At 35.0% G+C, this 25,296-nt stretch overlaps 2 protein-coding genes across 5 annotated transcripts; one reads left to right on the top strand and one right to left on the bottom strand.

Moving 5' to 3' along the window:
* Positions 1-258: 258 nt before the first annotated feature.
* LOC144448361 (serine/arginine-rich splicing factor 7-like) lies at positions 259-8,999 on the top strand. The gene is made up of 6 exons (XM_078138582.1): positions 259-394; positions 1,666-1,877; positions 2,145-2,294; positions 5,838-5,945; positions 6,579-6,647; positions 7,063-8,999. The coding sequence occupies exons 2-6, from the start codon at positions 1,666-1,668 to the stop codon at positions 7,142-7,144; spliced, it is 621 nt and encodes a 206-aa protein (XP_077994708.1). The 5' UTR covers positions 259-394; the 3' UTR covers positions 7,145-8,999.
* Positions 9,000-11,941: 2,942 nt separating this feature from the next.
* Positions 11,942-25,046, bottom strand: LOC144448254 (serine/arginine-rich splicing factor 3-like). 4 transcript variants are annotated; one of them, XM_078138430.1, is made up of 6 exons: positions 24,945-25,046; positions 23,989-24,203; positions 23,062-23,202; positions 18,980-19,069; positions 18,343-18,411; positions 11,942-14,022 (listed from the first exon to the last, which is right to left on the bottom strand). In XM_078138430.1, the coding sequence occupies exons 2-6, from the start codon at positions 24,198-24,200 to the stop codon at positions 13,941-13,943; spliced, it is 594 nt and encodes a 197-aa protein (XP_077994556.1). In that variant the 5' UTR covers positions 24,201-24,203; positions 24,945-25,046; the 3' UTR covers positions 11,942-13,940. The 4 variants fall into 4 exon arrangements, with proteins under 4 accessions (XP_077994556.1, XP_077994557.1, XP_077994558.1 ...); XM_078138431.1 differs by having other exon boundaries at positions 24,915-25,041; XM_078138432.1 differs by having other exon boundaries at positions 23,989-24,200; positions 24,915-25,041.
* Between the last annotated feature and the right edge of the window lie 250 nt (positions 25,047-25,296).

The following is a 25,296-nucleotide window of genomic DNA, read 5'->3' as shown; positions in this document are numbered from 1 at the left end:
ACCCCTACGACAAAATCCAATACATTCCCTAAACCGGATATCCACCTCATTCGACAAACGAAATAGTACCGTAAAGGTAAGACTTTACTTTAAAAAAATTTGTTTGATTTTGAAATATAAATTTAATTTTGTTTTGAACAAGCAATTTAAGTAATACAAAAATGATCGATTTTTTACATTTTGATATGAAAACAACAAACTAGTCTGTCGTTATGTATTTTGTTCCGAGAACGAGGATGTATTTGCAGTTGAACGCCCTCGAGGATTGTCGCCAAATTCCTAGGCCAAATTATAAAGCTCTTAATTTCGTTTCAAATTTTTGGGCGTTAAGACATTTATTACAAAGAAATATTTACACATCAGCAAGAGGAGGAACTTTCCCAGGAACTGAAAGGTAATACTGCATTATTGCAATCAATTTTTGTGTGTTTACGGCTGCAAAGATAGTGGTACACGAAATTTTAAGAGACGCCATGTTTTATGCACGCACGCGTTCACAAAGAAAAATGACTGGTCATGGGCTTTGATTTCGAGCGTTCTTGCACAGATAAATCATATCAGATTCTGTACATTACGAGGGAAAGCATCTTTTAACAAATACTTTGAACATTGATATGCAATTCGCAGCAAGTTAAATCGCGTCTTGAACTGTACTGTACTGTATATTTGTGGGAAACCCTACATTTCGCGCGACACAAATTAGTAGCTGTGATATAGACGTTACATTGTTTTAAATCTCTTGCTATATGATCTTTTTTTCAAACATTTCTTGAAAAGATTAATAATAATGTCGTCGACTAGGCTTGGGAAAAACGAGTTGCTGCAATAATTGTATAATTCATATCAAAAACGTTGTATATAGAACAATACATGTAAGTACTTGAAATAATAGAAATCGGGGCACGATTATCTATGTGAATAAATAGCTTCTTTTTCCTTGTACTGGTAGAGTCTGTACACTTAACAAATTGACTCGCATTAAAGAGAAGTAAAATAGTTATAGAAATTAGAATGATACACCTTTCCTATATACTCATTGTGAATAGAATGATGCGAGACAGTTGCAGAGAACCACAAGGGGTTGTATAACATCAACATGATAAAGAACTTAGAAGCCAAATAAGTTCAAAATTTGATATCAAAGATACGAAATATATTGGTAGCTGCCAAAAGGATCAGGGCAAATCAGCATTGTCACTAACTCACAGATTAAGCAATGTAAAAATGCATGATAGTTACTTACAAAGTATGTACATTTATATATATATGTGTGTGTGTGTGTGTGTGAAAACATGAATAAACATGATGCTATATGTAGCCATGCTTTAATGTATACATGTACATCATGTCGGTAGCGCTAGAATTCTGGATATTTTGAATTTATTTGGTCTGTTGATTTTATCACAGAATTGTGACATTTAGTTGTCTTGTTAGCACCTTATACATGTACACTACAGTGTACCAGTTCAATTCTGAATTTGACTCCACTGTAGTAAAACTTAAAAGGTTCCATTGTTTTCTTTTTCTGCAAATTCTTGTCTTATAAGATATACTACGTAACATACATGGTGGAAAAAAATCTTAAAATGTGGGAACAATGTAGAACTTCACAGTGATAAGTCAGGTTGGACTATTTTGAAAATCATTCTTGCTTTCCATTTACAGATGTCACACTGGCGTGATTCAGGCTCCTTGGACTGTAAGCTATATGTGGGTGATTTAGGTTCAGGTGCAGCCAAACATGAACTTGAAAGCAGATTTAGTAAATATGGCCCACTACGAAATGTATGGGTAGCCAGGAATCCACCAGGGTTTGCATTTGTTGAGTTTGAAGATCCCAGAGATGCAAGTGATGCAGTCAGGGGACTTGATGGAAGGTACCTAATGTTATCATTATACTATTATTACAGTTGTGCACTGTCAATTACTAGTATTAAACAATTGTATTAAAATGTACAGGTGCAAGTTATATCATGGAACTTTTAAGGCAAGTTCAAAGCCAGAGCAGAATAGAATTGTGGCTAAGTGCAATATAAGCTTTACCTGTATGTTGCAATATTCTTGTTTGTTTTTCTGTCCACATTCCCACATTATGATATCTTAAAGATAGAATAATGGATCATGTACATGTAACTCCTTTTCAGAATAATCTGTGATCGGCGGGTCAGAGTTGAACATTCATCTGGGAGGACACGTCGTGGTCGCTATGGTGGCAGACCTTCCCAGCCACCGAGACGTCCATATTACAGTGAAGATCGAGATCGTGGTTATGACAGATATGACCGATATAGAAGGTATGTGGTAATGGTTATATTCCACAATATTGACACAACAAAAATTCACACAGGGTTAAGAGTTTGATATTTGCAAGATTGAAATAGTATTGTGTTAGTATTAAGACCTAACAGTAAAGAAATTGACCTTTTAACATAGAATCTGCCTCAGGAACATTATTCCTGAATATAAAATTTATTGAAATTTGTGATATGAAAGGTTTGTTCTTTTGAGTGAGTTAATAATTAAATAAATGTATTGGTTTACCATCTTGTTTTCATGGAAATTAACAATATTTTCATTTTGTGTAGAGTTTGTCAGTATTCAATGGCCATATTGCATTCTAATATGGCATAAATTTTATGACATTTTGACCCCTTATAAACAAAAAATTGTATGGTGACCACCAATTTGTTTTCCTGATTGGAACTGAAAATAGGTTGATGTTTTGTTGAGCAAAGTGAATGCTAAATTTTGAGATTATTTATTTCTGATGCACATTCTATGTTAAGTTTTAAACTTTTACCTTGATGCAGGGATTGTGATATTCAAAATTTTCTCATCCATTTAAGATGTAAAAGGTGCTAAGAAAATAGAAGAGATGAAAAGTTAACTTTATGTGTTTCCATGATATTACGAAGCAAAAGTTTAGAGAAGTCAAATACTTTGTAAAAGTTATGGTGATTGAAAAAAAAGAATATTTGTATCATTTTACTTGATGACTCGTTTTGTGACATATATTGCAACTCTTACAGCAGAACAAAACTTTGCAATATTGAAGCACATCCAGTGCCAGTATTACAACCTGGACTCAAGTTTTGGAAAAGACAACATTTGACTCATTTACTTTCATTTATGTTGTACAATTCATAAAATAGGTAACATTGCCGGTTGCATTGAATGGGTAAGCAGAATGGGCATGTTAACTCATGATCTTCACAGGCATTCAAAGGCCACCTCTAATTAATTCTTGTCCGCAAAATACTGGTAGTTGTTGATTGCACATGTGAGAATTATGAGCTTGTTACCCCAGAGAAACCATATGTAAACATTGTTTTGATGCAACCATCACTAAACTTTGAATACCTACACTGTTTGATATTGGGAAAAAAATAACGTCCACAATGCCTATGAGAAATCAATCTTTATAATATAGGGTGGTGGCTTCACCATGTTTGTGTTTTATGCAAATTTTCCTACAAATGTGCCATTATTTTCTGAAGAGAATATGGGGCACAATTGTTCTTTTTATATATGCTCTTGGTATTTGTCACACATGCAAATGGATAACCACCCTATAGAGTTTCAACTGTATTTATTTCATTTCAAAGGTGCCTATTTTTATAAGGCTCCTCTTCATGCTTTACATGTACATTTGGTCAGCAAATGTACTTGTGGTTAAATTCAAGATTTTCACATGTGGAATGAACAGCTTTGTCCCTACAAAACCATTTCATGAATGATGCAAAGTGTATGGTAATGATTGCATATTACATACATGTACATATATACACGGTTTCTGTAACGGATTGCGGCAGTTGTGATTACTTAAAGTGGTGGTCTTTTTTTCAAAAAAGAAGCAAAAGTTTGGTGTATCCACAGTGGGTTTGTAGTACAATACTTGAACACAAGAAAGCCAATTCTTCTGCCTTCTGCAGGACTTGTAGATTGGATTGCTGTAGAGCAATGCACTCTGTATACAAATAATGTACATCTTGAGTGAACAGTAGTATGACAAGCATGGGTTTGAATCTTAAACATTGTTGTAGAAATATTTTATTTCAACATAGATATTGCGCTCTAGTTGGTGGTTAAGGTTGATTTTCTTTCCATGTGTGTATATTTTTGGAATAATAATAACATGGGTGCAAACCTTTTCAGGGACTAGCCCTCCAACATCAACTCGTACTCCAACAACTACTAGCTCATGCAGCACCACTACTTCAACACATCCAAAAAATCGTTCAACTCAACTTCAACCTCGGCCCATCACATCCACTTCACAACTACGTCAGTGTCCAACGTCATGCAACCTTTATGAGCATGTCTAGTGATTCTGCTACAAGCCACGCCATACACCAACAACGACTAAGACATCTCCTCCAGCCCTTCAACTACAACTGCCACCACCACCAACTTTCGATTTAATCAACATCGGTCAACCTTATTGCAATTGTTATAAGGTTGAACATTTCTACCCCTATTGATGATAACTTCACAACTGTTTGACAGTAAGGTAGGGAGGCTACAGAAAGCCACCAAATCCATTCTGATAAGCCTATGTAACTAAAGGCCTGGTTTTTTGTTGTTGTAGTAGAAGAACCACATAATCTTCAAGTTTTTATATTTTGTGGTAAAATAGACATTCTAACATAACCTATAAAATCCAAACTGACAAACATAAAGGTAAACTTGATTTTTCCTGAGGAACCACTCACAAAATTTGAATTTAAGAATGAAGCTTTTTATTTAATTGCACCATTGAATTCCTTTCTCTCTGCATATACATTAAAATCATGAATGAGTTTCAAAATTGAAAATTCAAGCATATGTTCGATGAGTTACTGAAAACAAAATATTACTCAAAGCTGTCTGTACAAATGTATATTTTGAAATTCACACATTGGCTAAAAAGAAACAAGACAGTATGAATACAGAAGTGGTGATGCCCACCAGTTATATTGGTATATCTTACATGAACCAAAACACAATTACAAAAGAAATGTAAGAAATACATGAAAGATGATTGTGATAAAATTTAGGAATTTTATGGTGCAAGTATCATAGTCATGGTTTGATCTCCTGAAATATGCAACAAAACCTTCACGTATTGACTATGCATGGGTCTCTTTGAATTCTCTGAAGGGAGTTTGTGGGTTGAACTGAGTTAAAGATATTTCAGTAGGTGAACTAAGCAATAATATCAGCTTAATTTCAAGTTTAACATTTGCTGTTTTGTTTTACTGTGCTGGGATATAACATTTCTTCTATAGATGTAGATTCAAATGTTGGATTACATGTAGGGTTGTAATTCTGTTAATCCTGAAATAAGCGTAATTGCATCTCACTCTCAGTAAATCATAAATGCTTTTACAGTATTTAATATTAGACATAGAATGGAAAGTAAGATACATTCTGCTTCTTTTATGTTTTGATTTTAAAGAAAAGGCTACTTCAGTTGTAAACAAATCACCCGCAAGCTTCCTCATTGTTTAGTATTTTGTTTTCTTCAAATAATCCTGAAATTAGTTCAAGAAAGGAGCATGAAGCTTATTGGTATATTTTGTAAGACAAGTTAGAGAACATACACAGCAACTGTCATACAATTTTACTGTATAACAAGTTTACAAACTTTTTCATGATTTTTTGCTTTTAGTATGAAAGGCACAATATGAACTAATGCCATGAAATGTAATACTACCTTTGAAAGTGGGTTCTTAGAGTGGTATTTTTGAAGATTTAATACATAGAGTAACTATTACAGCATCCATACTGAGTCAATCTTTAGGATTTATTTGTCTTGCTGGAACATTTATCAATCTAAATATGCTCTCCATCAACAGATCACCAAGGTCATATTCACGGTCACCACCCCCTCGCCGGCGATACAGAGGACGCAGCAGAAGTCGCAGTCGCAGCAGGAGTGGAAGTAGAAGTGGTAGCAGAAGCAGGTAAATATTGCACACTGGCCTTGTTGACATGTAGCATGTAGAAGCAGGTAAATATTGAACACTGGGCTTGTTTACATGTAGCATGAAGAAGCAGGTAAATATTGCACACTGGACTTGTTGACATGTAGCATGTAGAAGCAGGTAAATATTGCACACTGGACTTGTTGACATGTAGCATGTAGAAGCAGGTAAATATTGAACACTGGGCTTGTTTACATGTAGCATGAAGAAGCAGGTAAATATTGCACACTGGACTTGTTGACATGTAGCATGTAGAAGCAGGTAAATATTGCACACTGGACTTGTTTACATGTAGTATGTAGAAGCAGGTAAATATTGCACACTGGACTTGTTGACATGTAGCATGTAGAAGCAGGTAAATATTGAACACTGGACTTGTTTACATGTAGTATGTAGAAGCAGGTAAATATTGCACACTGGACTTGTTTACATGTAGTATGTAGAAGCAGGTAAATATTGCACACTGGACTTGTTTACATGTAGTATGTAAAGCTCTTTATAAGGTTTACCCTAGTTGGTAAAAATATCTAAAGTATGTATTCTATGCTGTCTATGAAGACTTGTTCATTATAAATGCAATGTATTTTTGTTTTCTTTGTTTTCCCCATATAGGACACGCAGAGAAAGGTCTCCAGAAAGAAGGAGGTCTTATTCCAGAGAACGCAAGTCCCTTGAAAAAAGGTGTGTTGTCTATGTATGCATTGTCTAAATTTCATAATCAATTATACATGTAAACACAACTGTTTATGATGGGCCTAAGTGAAATTATATGAACATTAATTGCCAGGATGAAGGTCAAATGGTTTTCATATTGTACTGCAGTGCAGAAATTATTCAGCCAAATTCTTTCAAAGGTTTTTAGGTCATAGCAGTAGCTGTGTACATGCATATTGTATGTGTGTGGGAAAGTGTGTTCAAGCATACATGCAAGTAAAATGCATATTCTAATGTGCATTTGCTTTAATTACAAAACTTTTGTTAATGTTTGCTGTTAGATTAGGTTTGTCTTTGTCCAACTGAATAGTTTGTGCAAGAGTACAAAAATTTCTGTTTATTTTCTAAGATGAAAGTTATGTCTTTAATCTTCTTTTCACAGCCGTTCACCATCACCCGAAGCAGATGACAATTGTGACCACATTGATCCCTCTCCTGATCGGGAAGTATCTGATGATGATTAAACATGTTGCTCTACATCAAATTTAAAAAAAAAGAAGATGAGATATTTAAGAGCTACAGCTGTTTTCAATCTCTTCGACAGTTTGAATAAGTTTAGTACTAACCAGTCCTCCTGTGGACTATTATTCCAACATTATTGTACTGTTATTCAATAAATTTCGACAGTGTGAATAAGTTTAGTACTAACCAGTCCTCCTGTGGACTATTATTCCAACATTATTGTACTGTTATTCAATAAATATCAATTTTTTATGCATTAAAATAAGAATTATATCAGAAGTGCTGTCATTATTGAATTTTCACCAAAATGTGTCCCAGTAATAAAGAAGTGTAATTTTGAAATGTTTTTGTATAAGAAGTCGGCACATGTATCGAACTTTGTGCACATCTATGGTTTTCCCCTGCAAATTCTGAGCGTATCAATCAACGTGTTTTATTTTTGTGAGCATTATCGATTTTTCAGTGTGTACGTACTCCACATACTGCAAAATAAGTCTGTATCCATAAAATGGCCTGGGGGAGACCAACATGTTTATGTATTTCTTGAAACTTGTTATAGGAAGAAAAGTGAAGAGAATATTTTTGAACGTATTGACATCTGTGGAAATCTGACCTTGTCAGTTGCTTTCCTATATTTTTAGACTTCTAATTTAAATTATTGTGACATCGGTGAATTTTTTGTTGTTGTTTGTCGATTTTATTTTCGTTTCAGTGTTGCATTTTACCAATTCGGCGCCAGTGCTTGGACATTCAAGAATTGTCATTATTTTTTCTTCAAGTTTTAAACTGTTAGAAAGAGAGAAATCAATGTAGATCATAGTTTCAAGTAAATTTCACCAAATAAGTACACAGATGATATTCCAGTAATATGTCCAATCAACAAGTATCTGTTATATCATATATATATATAAATAGGTTAGCTAATATTGAATGGCATACAGGACCAGTCTGTCATCTAAACTCTGTTTACCTATGATATTTCTTTTACGGCCCACTAAAGTTTTAAAGTACAAGCTTTTTGTCTCTAAGTAGAAATGAAAAACTTCATGGTCCTCTATTCTGAACTACGTAGTGACTTGCAAGAAAAAAGTTTCCTTCAGTTTGACCCACAACAAAATGTCATTTTGTGGAGGACACACTGAAGAGGAATGACATCAGTGTACATACCATATATACAACAGTGTAACCCTTAGAAATATCTGATAGTACTGTGTGTTCTTTTAGCAAGACAGTAGAAGATATTGGTATAATAAGTGTCCTTTACATGTATGTGTATAAAGTGGTTCTGAGTAGTACACCAACATGCAGGCCAAAGAATTTGTCCATGTTAGCACTCGGCCCAAAGTTGCTTGCTTCAAACGAGTAGGCAAGTTAGGTGTGTATTGCTCACTTTGATAAATCTTCCAGTCTAACTACACAAGGAAGTCCAAGTTCATATACAACATGATTGTTATATATTTGCATCCCAACTATGTACTGCTGTCTTTTAATTAATGTACAAATTCTATGAGCTAGTTTCACCGCCACATGCACAGCAAGTCATTCAGTGATACCAGCGAAAAAAGTCAAACCTTTCCAACTTATGATTTCTTATATGAATACATTTTAAAAGACTGTCTGTGCAGTCAAAATGTCGGGATTCAAATAAAGTAGAAGTTTTAACCAGACTTGGACTTGTCCTTTTATTCAAACTCCAGTTATACATTTTAATTGTTTTTACAATGACCTTGGGTCATTCAAGCACTACACAAGTGTAAGTGCTTCTCTTGAGTGTCAAGTTTCAATTGTGCTTTTATGTTCATTAGTGCTGTACTGTCATTTTGGAGATTTGAGTTTCCAAGCAAATAAAGGCCAAATTAATCAGACAGTGTCTTGCTTGTTTGTGTTGTAAGGAATGGAAGTGGTTTTTACTTTGTGTTTATTGGTTGTGAGTGTTTTATGTCTGCTTTCAGTCCATACATCAAACTTGACCAGATTTAATCTGAATGCCTTCTGTAAGGGCAAAGTTTTGAGATTGTATTCCTACAGACAATTGTTGGAATACAACAGAACATATGCAGTAAGTTATTTTTTCTCATTGATTGCTATTTGCCCATTGCTGTTAGTGATCTCCTGGCCAACCACATGTAATGTGAAGCTTTATAGAACGTTGTAGCATAGCACTCACCGTAGAAAGTTTTAAAGCCCCCAAAAAAATTGTTTCTGGTTGGTGCCCATCACTTAAATATCCCCTTCCTGTGTTAATTTTTTGTCATGTTTGTCCAGCCATTTCAGTCTGCAGATGAAAGGGAAAACACAAAAGTAACTCTCCCTACATTAATTGCAACCAGTGAAGACAACTGCAGAACTAATCATGAACAAGACTATGACATCTGCAGCTGCCCCATGTACACACTTGCTGTAAAGTACTTATAAAAAGGACAATGATAAGTAGATTGATTAACATTTGCTGAGAATGTAAAAAAAAATTTTTTAAAAATTGCATCGTCGCACCATTTCAGACATTTCCTGACCAGAAACTATTTTTTTCCTTTTTAGTGGCCTACCAAAATATGCCAATAACTTATTAAAACTAAAAGCTACATCAATAATATTTTCAGGACAGGTGCTCCAAGGTATTGCAAATGTATCAAATTATATTGAATTTGAAGCTTGCATTCTTGAGATATAGACATTACTGAAAACCATTAATTATGTAAATTGATCATTAATATTAATGGGTTATTTTCCGAAACCTAATCAGTTCTTGACACTACTCTACAGAACATGTGTACAAAATTTCACTTGACTTGAGCCAGCCGTTTTTTAGTAAATGGTGACACACACACAGAGACTTTTCACCCCTAATATATATAACCTTCCTTACGGAAGGTAAAATGGTCCACTTCTACCAGTACATGCGTTAGACTCTAATTTGTCAAATTACTCGCTCAGGATTATGGCTAATCTACGCAAATGCAGGACATTAAAACTGCTGTACAGAGCACTAGCTTCTGGGTCTTGTTTTCAGCATTTTTTCTGTGCTCCGAGAAACACACAGGTCATGTATCATGTGCAAATTGTTTGTGAATGTCATAGGATGGTAACCTGATACACAAATTAGTTGAAAAGCAATCTGTTTGTTTCATAGAATGAAAAAAACTTTCAAAATGAGACAAAGTCCCCTGCAAACAGCTGTTTAGATTGTGTGTCACTCAGGATTATTCAAATATGCAGTATTTGCATGTGAACAACCCAGATAGGGAATGTTTATATTTTTGGTGATTACTTGCCAGTGAGTCATCACAAGTTCTCCACCCCTAAACATAGTCAGTCATATGCAAAATAGTGTCCCAGGCCCAGGCAGTTGTACCTGAATGGTGAACACTGCATTTTTTGTAAATGTATGTTATTGACATGTGGCAATGTGTACACCGAGTCTACCAACTGGCATTACACAGAACTACAGTTTATATAGTCACAATAGTTTGCTAGCCATTCAATAACGGTGTCACATGTCTAACACCTCTGATGATGATGACAACCAGATAAGTAGAAGAAAACATTAATTCTGATGAACTTAATGCCAGAATGATTTTATTTTCATGAGTTCCCCTTTGATTATCAGTTATGTTGACCATATATTATGTTCATATTATTTTATTTTCATGAGTTCCCCTTTGATTATCAGTTATGTTGACCATATTTTATGTTCATACTATTTTATTTTCATGAGTTCCCCTTTGATTATCAGTTATGTTGACCATATTCTATGTTCATATTATTTTATTTTCATGAGTTCCCCTTTGATTATCAGTTCTGTTGACCATATTTTATGTTCATACTATTTTATTTTCATGAGTTCCCCTTTGATTGTTATATTGACCATATTCTATGTTCATATTATTTTATTTTCATGAGTTCCCCTTTGATTATCAGTTATATTGACCATATTTTATGTTCATATTATTTTATTTTCATGAGTTCCCCTTTGATTATCAGTTATATTGACCATATTTTATGTTCATATTATTTTATTTTCATGAGTTCCCCTTTGATTATCAGTTATGTTGACCATATTTTATGTTCATATTAGCACCATACATAGCACAACCAACCAACATAACAAATTGATATCACTATCAGGAAATATTCGGCATTCAGTTTTTAGTATGACAAAGCATCAACGTTTCCAACAAATGTGGTATTAGCCTGAGTTGTATAGGTGGCTGTTCAGTTAGTCCAGACATTCCAGGTGGTGAAAATAGTTTCTGGTGCTTTTTGGCAATCAGGCAAAGTTTATGTGAAGTCAATAATGAACACAACATTTATTGAAATATGCTCATTTCCTTGAGGGACATACCCCTTTCAGTTTTATATCTAAACTTTCACTTGACCACAAAATGCTGTTATAACATTACATGTTTTAAATACCACACATTCAATTTTTTTATTAAACCTTTTTAACACACTTGACAATTTGCACTAGGCATCTGATTATTTTCCAGAACAGAATTTCCCATTTTGATGCAAAGTACTAGTTTTTCAACTTTTTGACCCAAAGTAGTCCACACACGAGAACTCACTGACTCAATTTGCCATGTCTATACATAGACCCTACACCAACATTGGTGTAGGGTCTATTGGTGTAGGGTCTATGGTCTATAGTACCAGTGACAGAGTCTACTGAATCTTGATTCAGTTGTGGGACAATGTCTTTCACCGGGTTGAGTGGTCATTGTTGTGTAGCCAGTACAGAGAACGAAAAGAACAAACAACAATCAAGTAAATTACAAATTATTAAATCTTTATTTGGTGGGATATGAAATCTTAACGACCAGTATATGTCACACTTTGTTACAAAGACAGCATAAAACTTATCAGCTTGCATGATAGTTTGTAAACAAACATGATGAGCGATTAGTTCTCTTTATAAAAGCATCACATTTAGTTGTCATAAGATAACTTTCCTTAGTATCTGTCTTTTATGGCAATTTTGGAAACAAGCCAACTTAAAAACTTATTCTAAACAAAATATAGTCATAAAATGCCAGTAGGAAGATAATGGGGGCACAGGTTAATATTTGTCTTTACAATAGTGGATTTTCTGGTTCAAAGATGCATTGCTGTCCATTATGGTTGGGCTTTGTTTTGTCTTTCTTACAATTGAATTAACTTTCATCCAGAAATAATGGAAAGATATAACAACCTCTTTAATTGTGAGTAATTTATAGAACAAAGACGAAACACCATCAATAATAGGATTTTACTACTAAACCCAGGGCATGGCCAGATAACAATCACACCCCTACCTTCAAGTAGTGCATACAAACTCCAATGCACAAACAATACATGTGGTTATATGGGGAGGTGCATAATGCATCTTGGAACTGGTAATATGTTTATCTTGTTTCTAATGTTGCACTGTACTGTAGTGCACTATGAAGTATGCTAATGTATGAATGAATACTAGTAACACTGGTACATAATGTAATAACATAATGATGTGCTATGAAAGCTTGACAGGTTTTTGAAACTTTTTGGGTTAAAATTTTGAGTTTCAGTTGTTGGTTTTTATTGTTAACTAAGAACATACTGATTAATAATATACAACATGTATACAGATTCATAGAACAATTGCTCATAATCTCTGCTCACTAGTGTTGTGCAATGAAATGATAGAGAGATTGCAATGTACAAACTTGGTAGTGACCCCTACACAGTCAGATCTCAGTAAGTTGCAAACTCTAACATGCAGTGAGTATCACTTCTGCTCTCTGATATTATCAACTTATAAATTGGTTACTCAGTCCACTAAATGAATTCTTAGTTAAAGTTGCCATATGGATGAAAAATTCAGGGAATTTGTTTTGGATTTTTAATTATAAAAACTTTACTATATTTTTCTACTTGAAAAAATTATGTAAAGCAACATACAACAAGCTCTTATTTGTAACTCAATAAGTTGCAAAAAGTTTTGAAAAAAAGTTTGTGAAGTGGTTGTTATTGTACGTAAATTAACAGATTTTTACACTTTTTAAAGTTTTTATATTTTTTTTGCAATTTCTTGAATTACAAAACATGGACTTTGTTGTCAATGCGGTTTGGTGAAGTTGTTTTAGAAAAATAAACAGATGTTTGTCATCCATATGAGCACTTTACAGTACAATCCCATCAATACTTCCTATATAAAGTACTTTTCCATCAATACTTTCTATATAAAGTACTTTTCCGTCAATACTTTCTATATAAAGTACTTTTCCGTCAATACTTTCTATATAAAGTACTTTTCCATCAATACTTTCTATATAAAGTACTTTTCCATCAATACTTTCTATATAAAGTACTTTTCCATCAATACTTTCTATATAAAGTACTTTTCCATTAATACTTTCTATATAAAGTACTTTTCCATCAATACTTTCTATATAAAGTACTTTTCCGTCAATACTTCCTATATAAAGTACTTTTCCATCAATACTTCCTATATAAAGTACTTTTTCATCAATACTTCCTATATAAGTCCTTGTATTCAATAATGGAAATAAAAGCAAGGTAGCTGGCAGTGACATATCATGGAAAGTGTAATTTGTTGATAAGATGATACATGTATTTCTTTATAGTTTACTTTGATTTCCACTTGTACACACAGGATACGTCACATTACTGACTCTGGAAAGGACCGTCACATTACTAACTCTGGAAAGAACCGATGTAAATTTACACAAGTTTAATTACAAATACATATTGAGTTGAATATTGATATTTTCTCTACAAAACAAAAACAATTACAATAAGCTGATTAAATATTTATAATTTTTATTCATCGTCAGATACATCACCATTAGGAGAGTTGTCACCATTATCAATATGATCGTCTACTTCAGGTGATCGCGAACGGCTGTGTAGAGAACAAAGGAAATAGTCATATTACTACCTAATCTGAGTGACAATAGTTTCAATTAGGCAGCATGATGTTTTTATGTATCAAACATTTTTTGTTACAAATTATACAAAACAAAATGAAAACATTGATAGCATGCAAGCATATATAATGATACATTTTATCTCACTGTGAACACAAATCAACATCACTATTTGATGAAACAAGAAAGATTCAAACACAACTTTATTTGTCTTCACAGTGAGAAAAATTGTAAAATTTCATATGTGTGTATTTGATATCAGTGTCTGTATTCCGTTCATGTACTTCATAGCTGAAAACATTAGGTGAGATGTAATACTGCCTTGTTGCCTAATTGAAATTCTACAGTCACTCTGGTTTGGTAGTATCTAAATCGTAGAAAACATTAGGTGAGATGTAATACTACCTTGTTGCCTAATTGAAATTCTACAGTCACTCTGGTTTGGTAGTATCTAAATCATAGAAAACATTAGGTGAGATGTAATACTACCTTGTTGCCTAATTGAAATTCTACAGTCACTCTGGTTTGGTAGTATCTAAATCGTAGAAAACATTAGGTGAGATGTAATACTACCTTGTTGCCTAATTGAAATTCTAGTCACTCTGGTTTGGTAGTATCTAAATCATACAATAAATCATGTTGTAACACACTTACTACATTCCCTGTGTTGGGATTCATCAATATGTGGTCATGTCGTATGTAGAGTTTTTGCACTGTTGACTGCAACTGACGTTTCTGGTCAACAGTTGCTACTACTGTTGCCTGTATGGGCAACTGCACTACCAACTGTTGACTGATGAAGTCATATACACATATTTCTAATACAAATGAACATGGCTTCTTCTGTTGGCTGTTTACAAATTTCTGAAGACAAACTTGAATAGGATTTGGAATGATCACATTTTGCAATTAATCGAAAAAGAATGGTTTTCCATGTTCCTGTGTTGTTTTCTGAATTATTGTCACTGTTGTCATGTGTTAACCGTACATACATATGGAACAGTGCACTGAGAGAGTGAGCATGTAGTAGGTGTTTACAAAACACATGTTGACTGATCATGCTCTTCCAACATCATACATCAGTTTCCCTTGGGGTGGGAGTGGGGTTGGGGTGACTCATAGGCCCTCGAGGAAACAGACGTATGCTGTTGCACTCGCAATCAGTCAACATGTGTATAATGCTTACCACAACCCTAACAATGCAATTGGTGAATAAAAACAAATATCACCCCTCTCAGGTTTAATCATGTTATATTCCCACAACACCTCATTAAACTGCAACAATACCCTACCCTATAATTTACAAATAAACACCCAAGTTGGACTATATAACTTTAAATTACCTTTGCTTATATCATGCACAAGCCAAGATAATGACTTTGAACAGAAAATATGGATTATAAACTCTGTTCTATGTCAGTGGTTATGAGTTGCTCAAAATATGAGTCAATAGGTTCCAAATTGCAATTAAGTTTTCCTGATTTTTCATAAATTATACTTGGAAGAGGTATGATTATATTACATCCCAATATTTTTCTTCACTCACCCTGAAATAATCGTGACCTAAGGGTTTGTCAATACTCACCTTGTGACACATAGTGAGTGACAATGTCTCTCAGGTCAATCAGATTGTCACTACTCACCTAGTGACACATAGTGAGTGACAATGTCTCTCAGGTCAATCAGATTGTCAATACTCACCTAGTGAGTCATAGTGAGTGACAATGTCTCTTAAGTCAATCAGATTGTCAATACTCACCTAGTGACTCAGTGAGTGACAATGTCTCTTAGGTCAATCAGATTGTCAATACTCACCTAGTGACACATAGTGAGTGACAATGTCTCTTAGGTCAATCAGATTGTCAATACTCACCTAGTGACAAATAGTGAGTGACAATGTCTCTTAGGTCAATCAGATTGTCAATACTCACCTAGTGACACATAGTGAGTGACAATGTCTCTTAGGTCAATCAGATTGTCAATACTCACCTAGTGAGTCATAGTGAGTGACAATGTCTCTTAGGTCAATCAGATTGTCAATACTCACCTAGTGACTCAGTGAGTGACAATGTCTCTCAGGTCAATCAGATTGTCAATACTCACCTAGTGACACATAGTGAGTGACAATGTCTCTTAGGTCAATCAGATTGTCACTACTCACCTAGTGACACATAGTGAGTGACAATGTCTCTCAGGTCAATCAGATTGTCACTACTCACCTAGTGACACATAGTGAGTGACAATGTCTCTCAGGTCAATCAGATTGTCAATACTCACCTAGTGACTCATAGTGAGTGACAATGTCTCTTAGGTCAATCAGATTGTCACTAATCACCTAGTGACACATAGTGAGTGACAATGTCTCTTAGGTCAATCAGATTGTCAATACTCACCTAGTGAGTCATAGTGAGTGACAATGTCTCTTAGGTCAATCAGATTGTCAATACTCACCTAGTGACACATAGTGAGTGACAATGTTTCTTAGGTCAATAAGATTGTCAATACTCACCTAGTGACACATAGTGAGTGACAATGTCTCTTAGGTCAATCAGATTGTCAATACTCACCTAGTGAGTCATAGTGAGTGACAATGTCTCTTAGGTCAATCAGATTGTCAATACTCACCTAGTGACACATAGTGAGTGACAATGTCTCTTAGGTCAATCAGATTGTCAATACTCACCTAGTGACACTCAGTGAGTGACAATGTCTCTTAGGTCAATCAGATTGTCAATACTCACCTAGTGACACATAGTGAGTGACAATGTCTCTTAGGTCAATCAGATTGTCAATACTCACCTAGTGAGTCATAGTGAGTGACAATGTCTCTTAGGTCAATCAGATTGTCAATACACACATAGTGAGTGACAATGTCTCTCTGGTCAATCAGATTGTCAATACTCACCTAGTGACACATAGTGAGTGACAATGTCTCTTAGGTCAATCAGATTGTCAATACTCACCTAGTGAGTCATAGTGAGTGACAATGTCTCTTAGGTCAATCAGATTGTCAATACACACATAGTGAGTGACAATGTCTCTCAGGTCAATCAGATTGTCAATACTCACCATGTGACACATAGTGAGTGACAATGTCTCTTAGGTCAATCAGATTGTCAATACTCACCTAGTGAGTCATAGTGAGTGACAATGTCTCTTAGGTCAATCAGATTGTCAATACTCACCTAGTGACACATAGTGAGTGACAATGTCTCTTAGGTCAATCAGATTGTCAATACTCACCTAGTGAGTCATAGTGAGTGACAATGTCTCTTAGGTCAATCAGATTGTCACTACTCACCTAGTGACTCAGTGAGTGACAGTGTCTCTTAGGTCAATCAGATTGTCAATACTCACCTAGTAACATATAGTGAGTGACAATGTCTCTTAGGTCAATCAGATTGTCAATACTCACCTAGTGACACATAGTGAGTGACAATGTCTCTTAGGTCCACCAGATTGTCAATACTCACCTAGTGACACATAGTGAGTGACAATGTCTCTCAGGTCAATCAGATTGTCACTACTCACCTAGTGACACATAGTGAGTGACAATGTCTCTTAGGTCAATCAGATTGTCAATACTCACCTAGTGAGTCATAGTGAGTGACAATGTCTCTTAGGTCAATCAGATTGTCAATACTCACCTAGTGACACATAGTGAGTGACAATGTCTCTTAGGTCAATCAGATTGTCACTACTCACCTAGTGACACATAGTGAGTGACAATGTCTCTTAGGTCAATCAGATTGTCAATACTCACCTAGTGAGTCATAGTGAGTGACAATGTCTCTTAGGTCAATCAGATTGTCAATACTCACCTAGTGACACACAGTGAGCGACAATGTCTCTTAGGTCAATCAGATTGTCACTACTCACCTAGTGACACATAGTGAGTGACAATGTCTCTTAGGTCAATCAGATTGTCAATACTCACCTAGTGACACATAGTGAGTGACAATGTCTCTTAGGTCAATCAGATTGTCAATACTCACCTAGTGACACATAGTGAGTGACAATGTCTCTCAGGTCAATCAGATTGTCAATACTCACCTAGTGACTCATAGTGAGTGACAATGTCTCTTAGGTCAATCAGATTGTCAATACTCACCTAGTGACACATAGTGAGTGACAATGTCTCTCAGGTCAATCAGATTGTCAATACTCACCTAGTGAGTCATAGTGAGTGACAATGTCTCTCAGGTCAATCAGATTTTCCTTCACTCAATAAAGAAAAATATTCAAGGGGACTGAATTAAGCAAACTGAGTGACACAAATTGTTCTAATAACCAACCTCTTTTCATGAACTTTGCGTTCTGGAGAGAATGACCTCCTCCTCTCACCAGATCTTGCTCTACGTGGCCTGCAAAGAAAACTAAATTGTTAATGTGCATAATACAGATAAGATCTGCTGAGAATTTCATTTAATGGACACATTTTTACACAAACGTGTCTACAAATTCTTTAACTGTGAATGAAACTGTCTGTATTCTATGACACTGTCCCCACCTCTAAGGCCTAATAAAATAAAAATTGTGTGGTTCCGATTACACTCAATTTAGAAGAGGTGGGGTAGGTATATATTTTTTTTATTTTATTAAATTTTTTTTTTCATGTGCGAGTGTCTAGTTCAGGTTTTCCATTGTTTTCAAAATGGTCTCTGTGTTATCTATTTTTTCCAATCAGTTATACAGCCATTGCAGATTGGAAGAACAGATTTACAATGTCTTTTTAAGTTGATGTCAGTGTCTGCATCCACTATGTCTTGTGAAACTTCACAATTTTTGTGATTTTAATATTATTTTCTTGAATATGAAAACAAATTAGGGTCGGCAGTGAAAAACTAGGTGGGGTCGGGTAACTGGAACTAAACAATTTTTTTTAGGCCTAATAACCTTCCCATCTAACAATGTTGAGTGTACATTAATTACCTGCTTCTACTTCTGCTACGACTGCGACTTCTACTGTGTCCTCTGTATCGCCTACGTGGAGGTGGTGACCGTGAATATGACCTTGGTGATCTAAGTAAAGGAAAGCAGATAAGTCTCAATAAATCTACAGAATGATCAATCAATGTTTTGCTGCTGACTCTCATCAAATCTTTTGGATGGTCATAATCCCTTTCCTACTAAATTACAAAAAAGCAAATTTAAAGACTTAATTTGCAAGAAATGATTTGGGATACACAAACATAGTAAATTTTAAAACAAATTTTGCCATAAAAGATTAGGTACAGTAGAGAATTTAAAGAAAAAAATTTGCCACCGTGAATATTCCCTCCCACATCCCTCATTTTATGCCATTCATTCATTCATTCAACACAAACATTTTTATATGTGTGTAGAAAATGGCAATTCACAAAAACGAGTCTCACTTTCAGAATTGATTAAGGCATTACATAATGATTATATAAATCAAATTCAGAGACCCAATACTCCATATCTGAGCACACCCCAAGAACAGGTGACCAGGGAGTGTTTGGGCAAAGTAAACATGTTTTTGGTTTTTTTGATACTCACTCAATGACATGCAATAACCCTAACATAACACCTAATCAAATGTCACATTATGAATCACAGAGTGAGTTTTACAAGAATAACATACAATGTATAATTTATAGCGCCCCCTACACCTTAAGTAGTGTGAGGATTTAGCTATTAGAAAGGATACTCCCAAATGTCAGCTATATTTTGGCCATGAACATTTTATCATGACAACTCTTTATGTAGAAATATGTCCACTGTTGTTAGGGCTTGCCCTATGTTTAGATGATACACTGAAAACACATGTACAATGTACAGCATACAACACATTTCAAGGATCCCTTTCCAGCCTGGTATCAGCCTCATGTTAAAACCAGGCTAATGCGGTGTCAGAATGAGGCTGGTGCAGGCATGAACCCTTGCAGTTGCTAATACATGTCATTAAGGTGTTTATGCCTCCTAAATGTATGTATTAACACTGGGCTAGTCTGGTGTTAGCATTAGGCTGGAGCAGACACCCTTCCAGCTGCTAACACATTCTGATGAGGTGCATTTGTCAGCTACATGTACATGTATGTGCTAACACTGTACTAACCTGGTGTTAGTGTAGGCACTCTTTTAGTTACTAACACATGCTGGTGAGTTGTTTGTACCAGCTATGTGTTTGCATTTTGTTTTTGCAGTGTCAAAAGGGATTTTTGAGCTGAACTGAGCTGTACTGTACATGTACCCTGGTATTACGAAACCACACTAAATGGATTTTTCTTTTCTCAGCAACATTTATTCTCATACTCATATTTTTAATAATGTGTAAGTGATGAAAACAGACTTGTCTAGTTTGATCAGCAGAGATCAAGACAGCTGTGCATAAATAAAATGTTTGACAACTTTTAGAAAGCATGCATAACATGTGGTGATTGCCATATTTGCACCATAAAATTACCATCTCAGTATCATCTCAAACATAATGAAACAGTCGTTATATTTTTCTATCATCAGTGATAAATATATATACTATAAATATTCTTATATTTCAAATTAATATATCAATAAAGAGTCTTGATATAGTTTGTGTGCATGACAATCAGATTAATTTGTTGAAAACTACTGATTGAAATAATTGCATGTATATTGAATGTCTAGTTTATACTGCAAAAATTGAAGAAATTAGCAATGGAAGAGAAAGTAATAAGTTCCTGTCTCATAAGCTTTCTTGTATCCATTAGCACAGTGAAATTTACCTAACATATTTTTCATCCATAAAAGAGTTCATCTTATATATGTATGATACGTGATGACAGGTTAGTTGTTATATGTAGAATGTCTATTTTGCACTCAAATAATTAACTTTATGGTTTCTTACTTCAACAAAAAACAGGCCTTTAGTTACATAGGCTTATCAGAATGGATTTGGTGGCTTTCTGTAGCCTCCCTACCTTACTGTCAAACAGTTGTGAAGTTATCATCAATGGGGGTAGAAATGTTCAACCTTATAACAATTGCAATAAGGTTGACCGATGTTGATTAAATCGAAAGTTGGTGGTGGTGGCAGTTGTAGTTGAAGGGCTGGAGGAGATGTCTTAGTCGTTGTTGGTGTATGGCGTGGCTTGTAGCAGAATCACTAGACATGCTCATAAAGGTTGCATGACGTTGGACACTGACGTAGTGGTGAAGTGGATGTGATGGGCCGAGGTTGAAGTTGAGTTGAACAATTTTTTTGGATGTGTTGAAGTAGTGGTGCTGCATGAGCTAGTAGTTGTTGGAGTACGAGTTGATGTTGGAGGGCTAGTCCCTGAAAAGGTTTGCACCCATGTTATTATTATTCCAAAAATATATGAACATGGAACGAAAATCAACCTTAAATAAAGAACCCAATCTTGCATAACATGCATGTAAAAGTAAATGCTGGCTTCTCGGACACACAACCTTTCCCATATGATAAACATTGTACATACAATTAAATACATATGAGCAGTTTGCATTTGACATTTAATTTCTGCAAATGCCATTGGATTTGGAGGCAATAATATAATGCATTAATTAATTAAAGTTCCTTTTCAGCTTCCCCAACTTACTTTTCTCACTACAGAGCAGTTTGCTACAAATTAATTCATGCAAATGCTGCTGAAGAAAACAATGTAGTGATAGCAGCATCAAAATCTTCGCTTACTGCTTCTGCAAGTTACTTATTTAGTTACTATTTGTTCTAATTTTCTATGCAAGATATAGACAAGAAAATGTATCTCCCATGGTTCAAACAGCTGCTACATATCGTCAATGCCATCGTCTTTCAGATGAATTTATGGATTCTAACATCAGAATTAGATATAGTGCTCAAATGTACATGTATTGCTGAAACGAGGCGGTTATGAATATTATGTGTTTACATATCCCACATAAATTGTATAATTACTCAATGTAACAAATTATAACACTTACATGCATGCATATAAAATTAAATATTTTGTCTCAATGAGAATAAGTAAACATCACTGTCACATATCCAAGATCAGACAAGACAAAATATATCATTTTATATGTGTGTGTGTGTGTGTGTGTGTGTGTGTACCATTAATGTCTATATCTTTTTATGGAAGCCATTACACAAGTTGAGGGAGACATTAAAAACATTATTCTACTACATTTGTAATTGTCCATGATGTATATATTTGTATATTTTCAGATCTCATATGACTCAACAATCTATTAAGTTTATATAAAGTCTAATAATAGTAATAATAAAGCACACTTCATTTTTTTAATAAAACTACAAGGGAAGGCCTGTACAGGTACTTGTGTTTAATTACCTACAATTGTATGGAATGGTTCAGTAAGCATAGATGGCCTTAGATTATTATGAAGGTAACTTTGTGATGAGCACAATACAGGATATCAATTAAAGTAGTTGAAAGAAAATTTAGCTACAAATGTAGTGATTTGTATTTCAAAGATGGTGAGCCAGGGATTTCCCAGGTTTCATTCACATAGGGTAGTAGAGTCTATCCTATAATTTCTTAAAAAACAATGGAAGATATCATCATAATGTCATGTAACCTTTCAGCATTTTTATCAATATAATTTCCTGGTACAACAGTCCTTAGAACAATCCTTACTTCCAGTATCAACATTTACAGCTTTCACTAAGAAAGTTAATTAAAAATGCAATGAAAACAACACAGTCCAATACTTTAAAGGACAACTTGGGATTAGAATTAAAACTACATGTATGGTGTGAAAAGGAGTTTGTTTGGCAGAGCTGACGAAAACGTTGAACATACATTTGTACGATCCTAAGTAATCCTTATTTTATGGTGTCACTGATAGTGATACTAATGTGATGGCCCAACCTGGGATTGAAACATGACCCTTTAAGTTGAGTGTGCTACAGAAACATTAAATAATATTTACATGTAGTTCCTATAATATGCAATTGATAATGATAGAATAGTTACTAATACTATCGTACAATTTGTGGAATCATTTCACACAGTACAAGGATTTATCAAACTACAAAAGTCATGATTGCATACCTCCTGTTTCGATCATATCTGTCATATCCACGGTCATCATCATAGTATGGACGTCTTGGTGGTTGGGATGGTCTACCACCATAGTTACGACGTGGTCTCCCTGACGACAGTTCAACTCTCACCCGACGTCCACAAATTACTCTGAAAGATAAGTTCTTTGTGAAATTAGTTACCTGTACCTGTTAGTCAAACCACTGCAATCCAAACAATAGGGTAAAATTTGGGTGGTGGGACCTCTTAACTCGGCCAGGATGTTTTGTTGCATTTTACATTTATGACATGCTCACACCAAAAATTTATCATTTACATGTGACTAATTTGTCCACTGATGCACATAATTTCTAGTGACATACTGGGACTTGGTATTTTCCTACCTCTTACTAAGTGGTGATTTACAAAAAATCCTAGTTTTGATCATTTTGGCTCACAACAAAATTTAGCTACAATATATTAGTGGCGACACTCCAGGAGATCATTGACAGGTGCCCTAATGATCCAAGATGGATTCATTTCATTTCAAGTTGACTCCTTGATAAACACTAGTGTGATGTCATTAAAGGCAGTGGCACTCCAATGTCTATGAAGTACATTGTAATGGCACAAAATGTTCATTACAGATTAAGAACAAACTTTCTTAGACCAGAGACTTGTCTTGGTGTTACATGTACTACCTCAAGAAGCGCTCTATACCATCTCCACTTGGTATACTTGTAGACCAGAGACTTGTCTTGGTGTTACTACCTCAAGAAGCTCTCTATACAATCTCTACTTGGTATACTTGTAGACCAGAGACTTGTCTTGGTGTTACTACCTCAAGAAGCTCTCTATATACCATCTCTACTTGGTATACTTGTAGAGCTCTGTGAGTCGCCAGACTAAAACTTTGTATATACATACTGAGAGGCATATAATGCGCTATTACTATACCTTCCATCAAGTTCCCTGACTGCATCACTTGCATCTCTTGGATCATCAAACTCAACAAATGCAAACCCTGGTGGATTCCTGGCTACCCATACATTACGCAATGGTCCATAATTACTGAATGACCTTTCAAGTTCATGTTTGGCAGCTCCTGAGCCTAAATCACCCACATAGATTTTACAATCTAAGGGACATGTATCACGATAGCGTGCCATCTTCTGTAACAAAGTAAAAGTTTTAATTTATTTCATAGCCATGTGATTACTCAAAAATGTACTTGGAACACTAATTTTCTACTTTCCATATTTTATCTCACAACATAAAATCTAACCTGGCCTCCATAAATCTAATTTCATAGTGAGTCAAAATACAGGAGAGTTTGCCAGAAGACAGAACGTAGCATACATTTAATGAGTAATCAAGACTGTCTGGGCATTTGGCAAGTTAGGGTTGTTGATTTACTTGCATTCTAAACGCACATTCACAGCTGAACTGAACACAAGGATTGTGATTGAAAAGTGAGGCTGTTTACAATAATCGCCATTTTAGACCCTCTACACATGTAACAATGTCTATGGTCCAATATAATGCTTGATTTTTTCCTATGCCATTGTTAATCATGTGACGGCCATTTAAAATAAATATTTCAAAGGTGTACTATGTACGGTATCATCTGGTTTTGCTAGCTCTCTTTTGTGCATTGTCGATATTTCAACTATCATAACAGGTACGATTTCTAACAGTTACAAATAATAATATCTGATTGAAACCATGATCTTATTTCAAACACATGGTACACGCGTGGCCGGTCTGCATGTAGCTCACAATGCATGCATATGTATGACGCGTCTGTAAACAACAAGATTCGGCGTCTTCTTACAATACCGATACCTTGCATTCAAACATTATACATAAGACGTTAATTTTACCTGACAAATAAATTTAAATTCTTCTTTTACCTTCTTGCCTTTCACTTGAACACCAGCATTAATATATTCGGTTTAACAACAAATGCACAAAGCGAGCTGTACGAAAGTGTGACGTCGCCGGTGTTGTTCAACTACGACCCATGTCCTTGTTCCCAAACATTAAATCAATGGTTGAAATATCGTCACGAAAATACAGATTATTGTTTACAAATGATCACGTTATCCAATTTTCAAAGTGTTGAATTACTCCTGCTCACTTTTACACGTAAACAAAATGCTTATGATTTGCTGTCCTCGCCGATACAAACGAGTTAATTACCAATCATGAACACGGACATGGTGGGTGCACGCACACCCTCATAGTCCAATATTCATTCATCTT

This window comes from Glandiceps talaboti, chromosome 17 (assembly GCF_964340395.1).
Source record: "Glandiceps talaboti chromosome 17, keGlaTala1.1, whole genome shotgun sequence".
Taxonomy (NCBI): Eukaryota; Metazoa; Hemichordata; class Enteropneusta; family Spengelidae; genus Glandiceps; species Glandiceps talaboti.
Note: the sequence above shows the minus strand (reverse complement) of the source record. Positions and strands in the feature narration are given on the sequence as shown.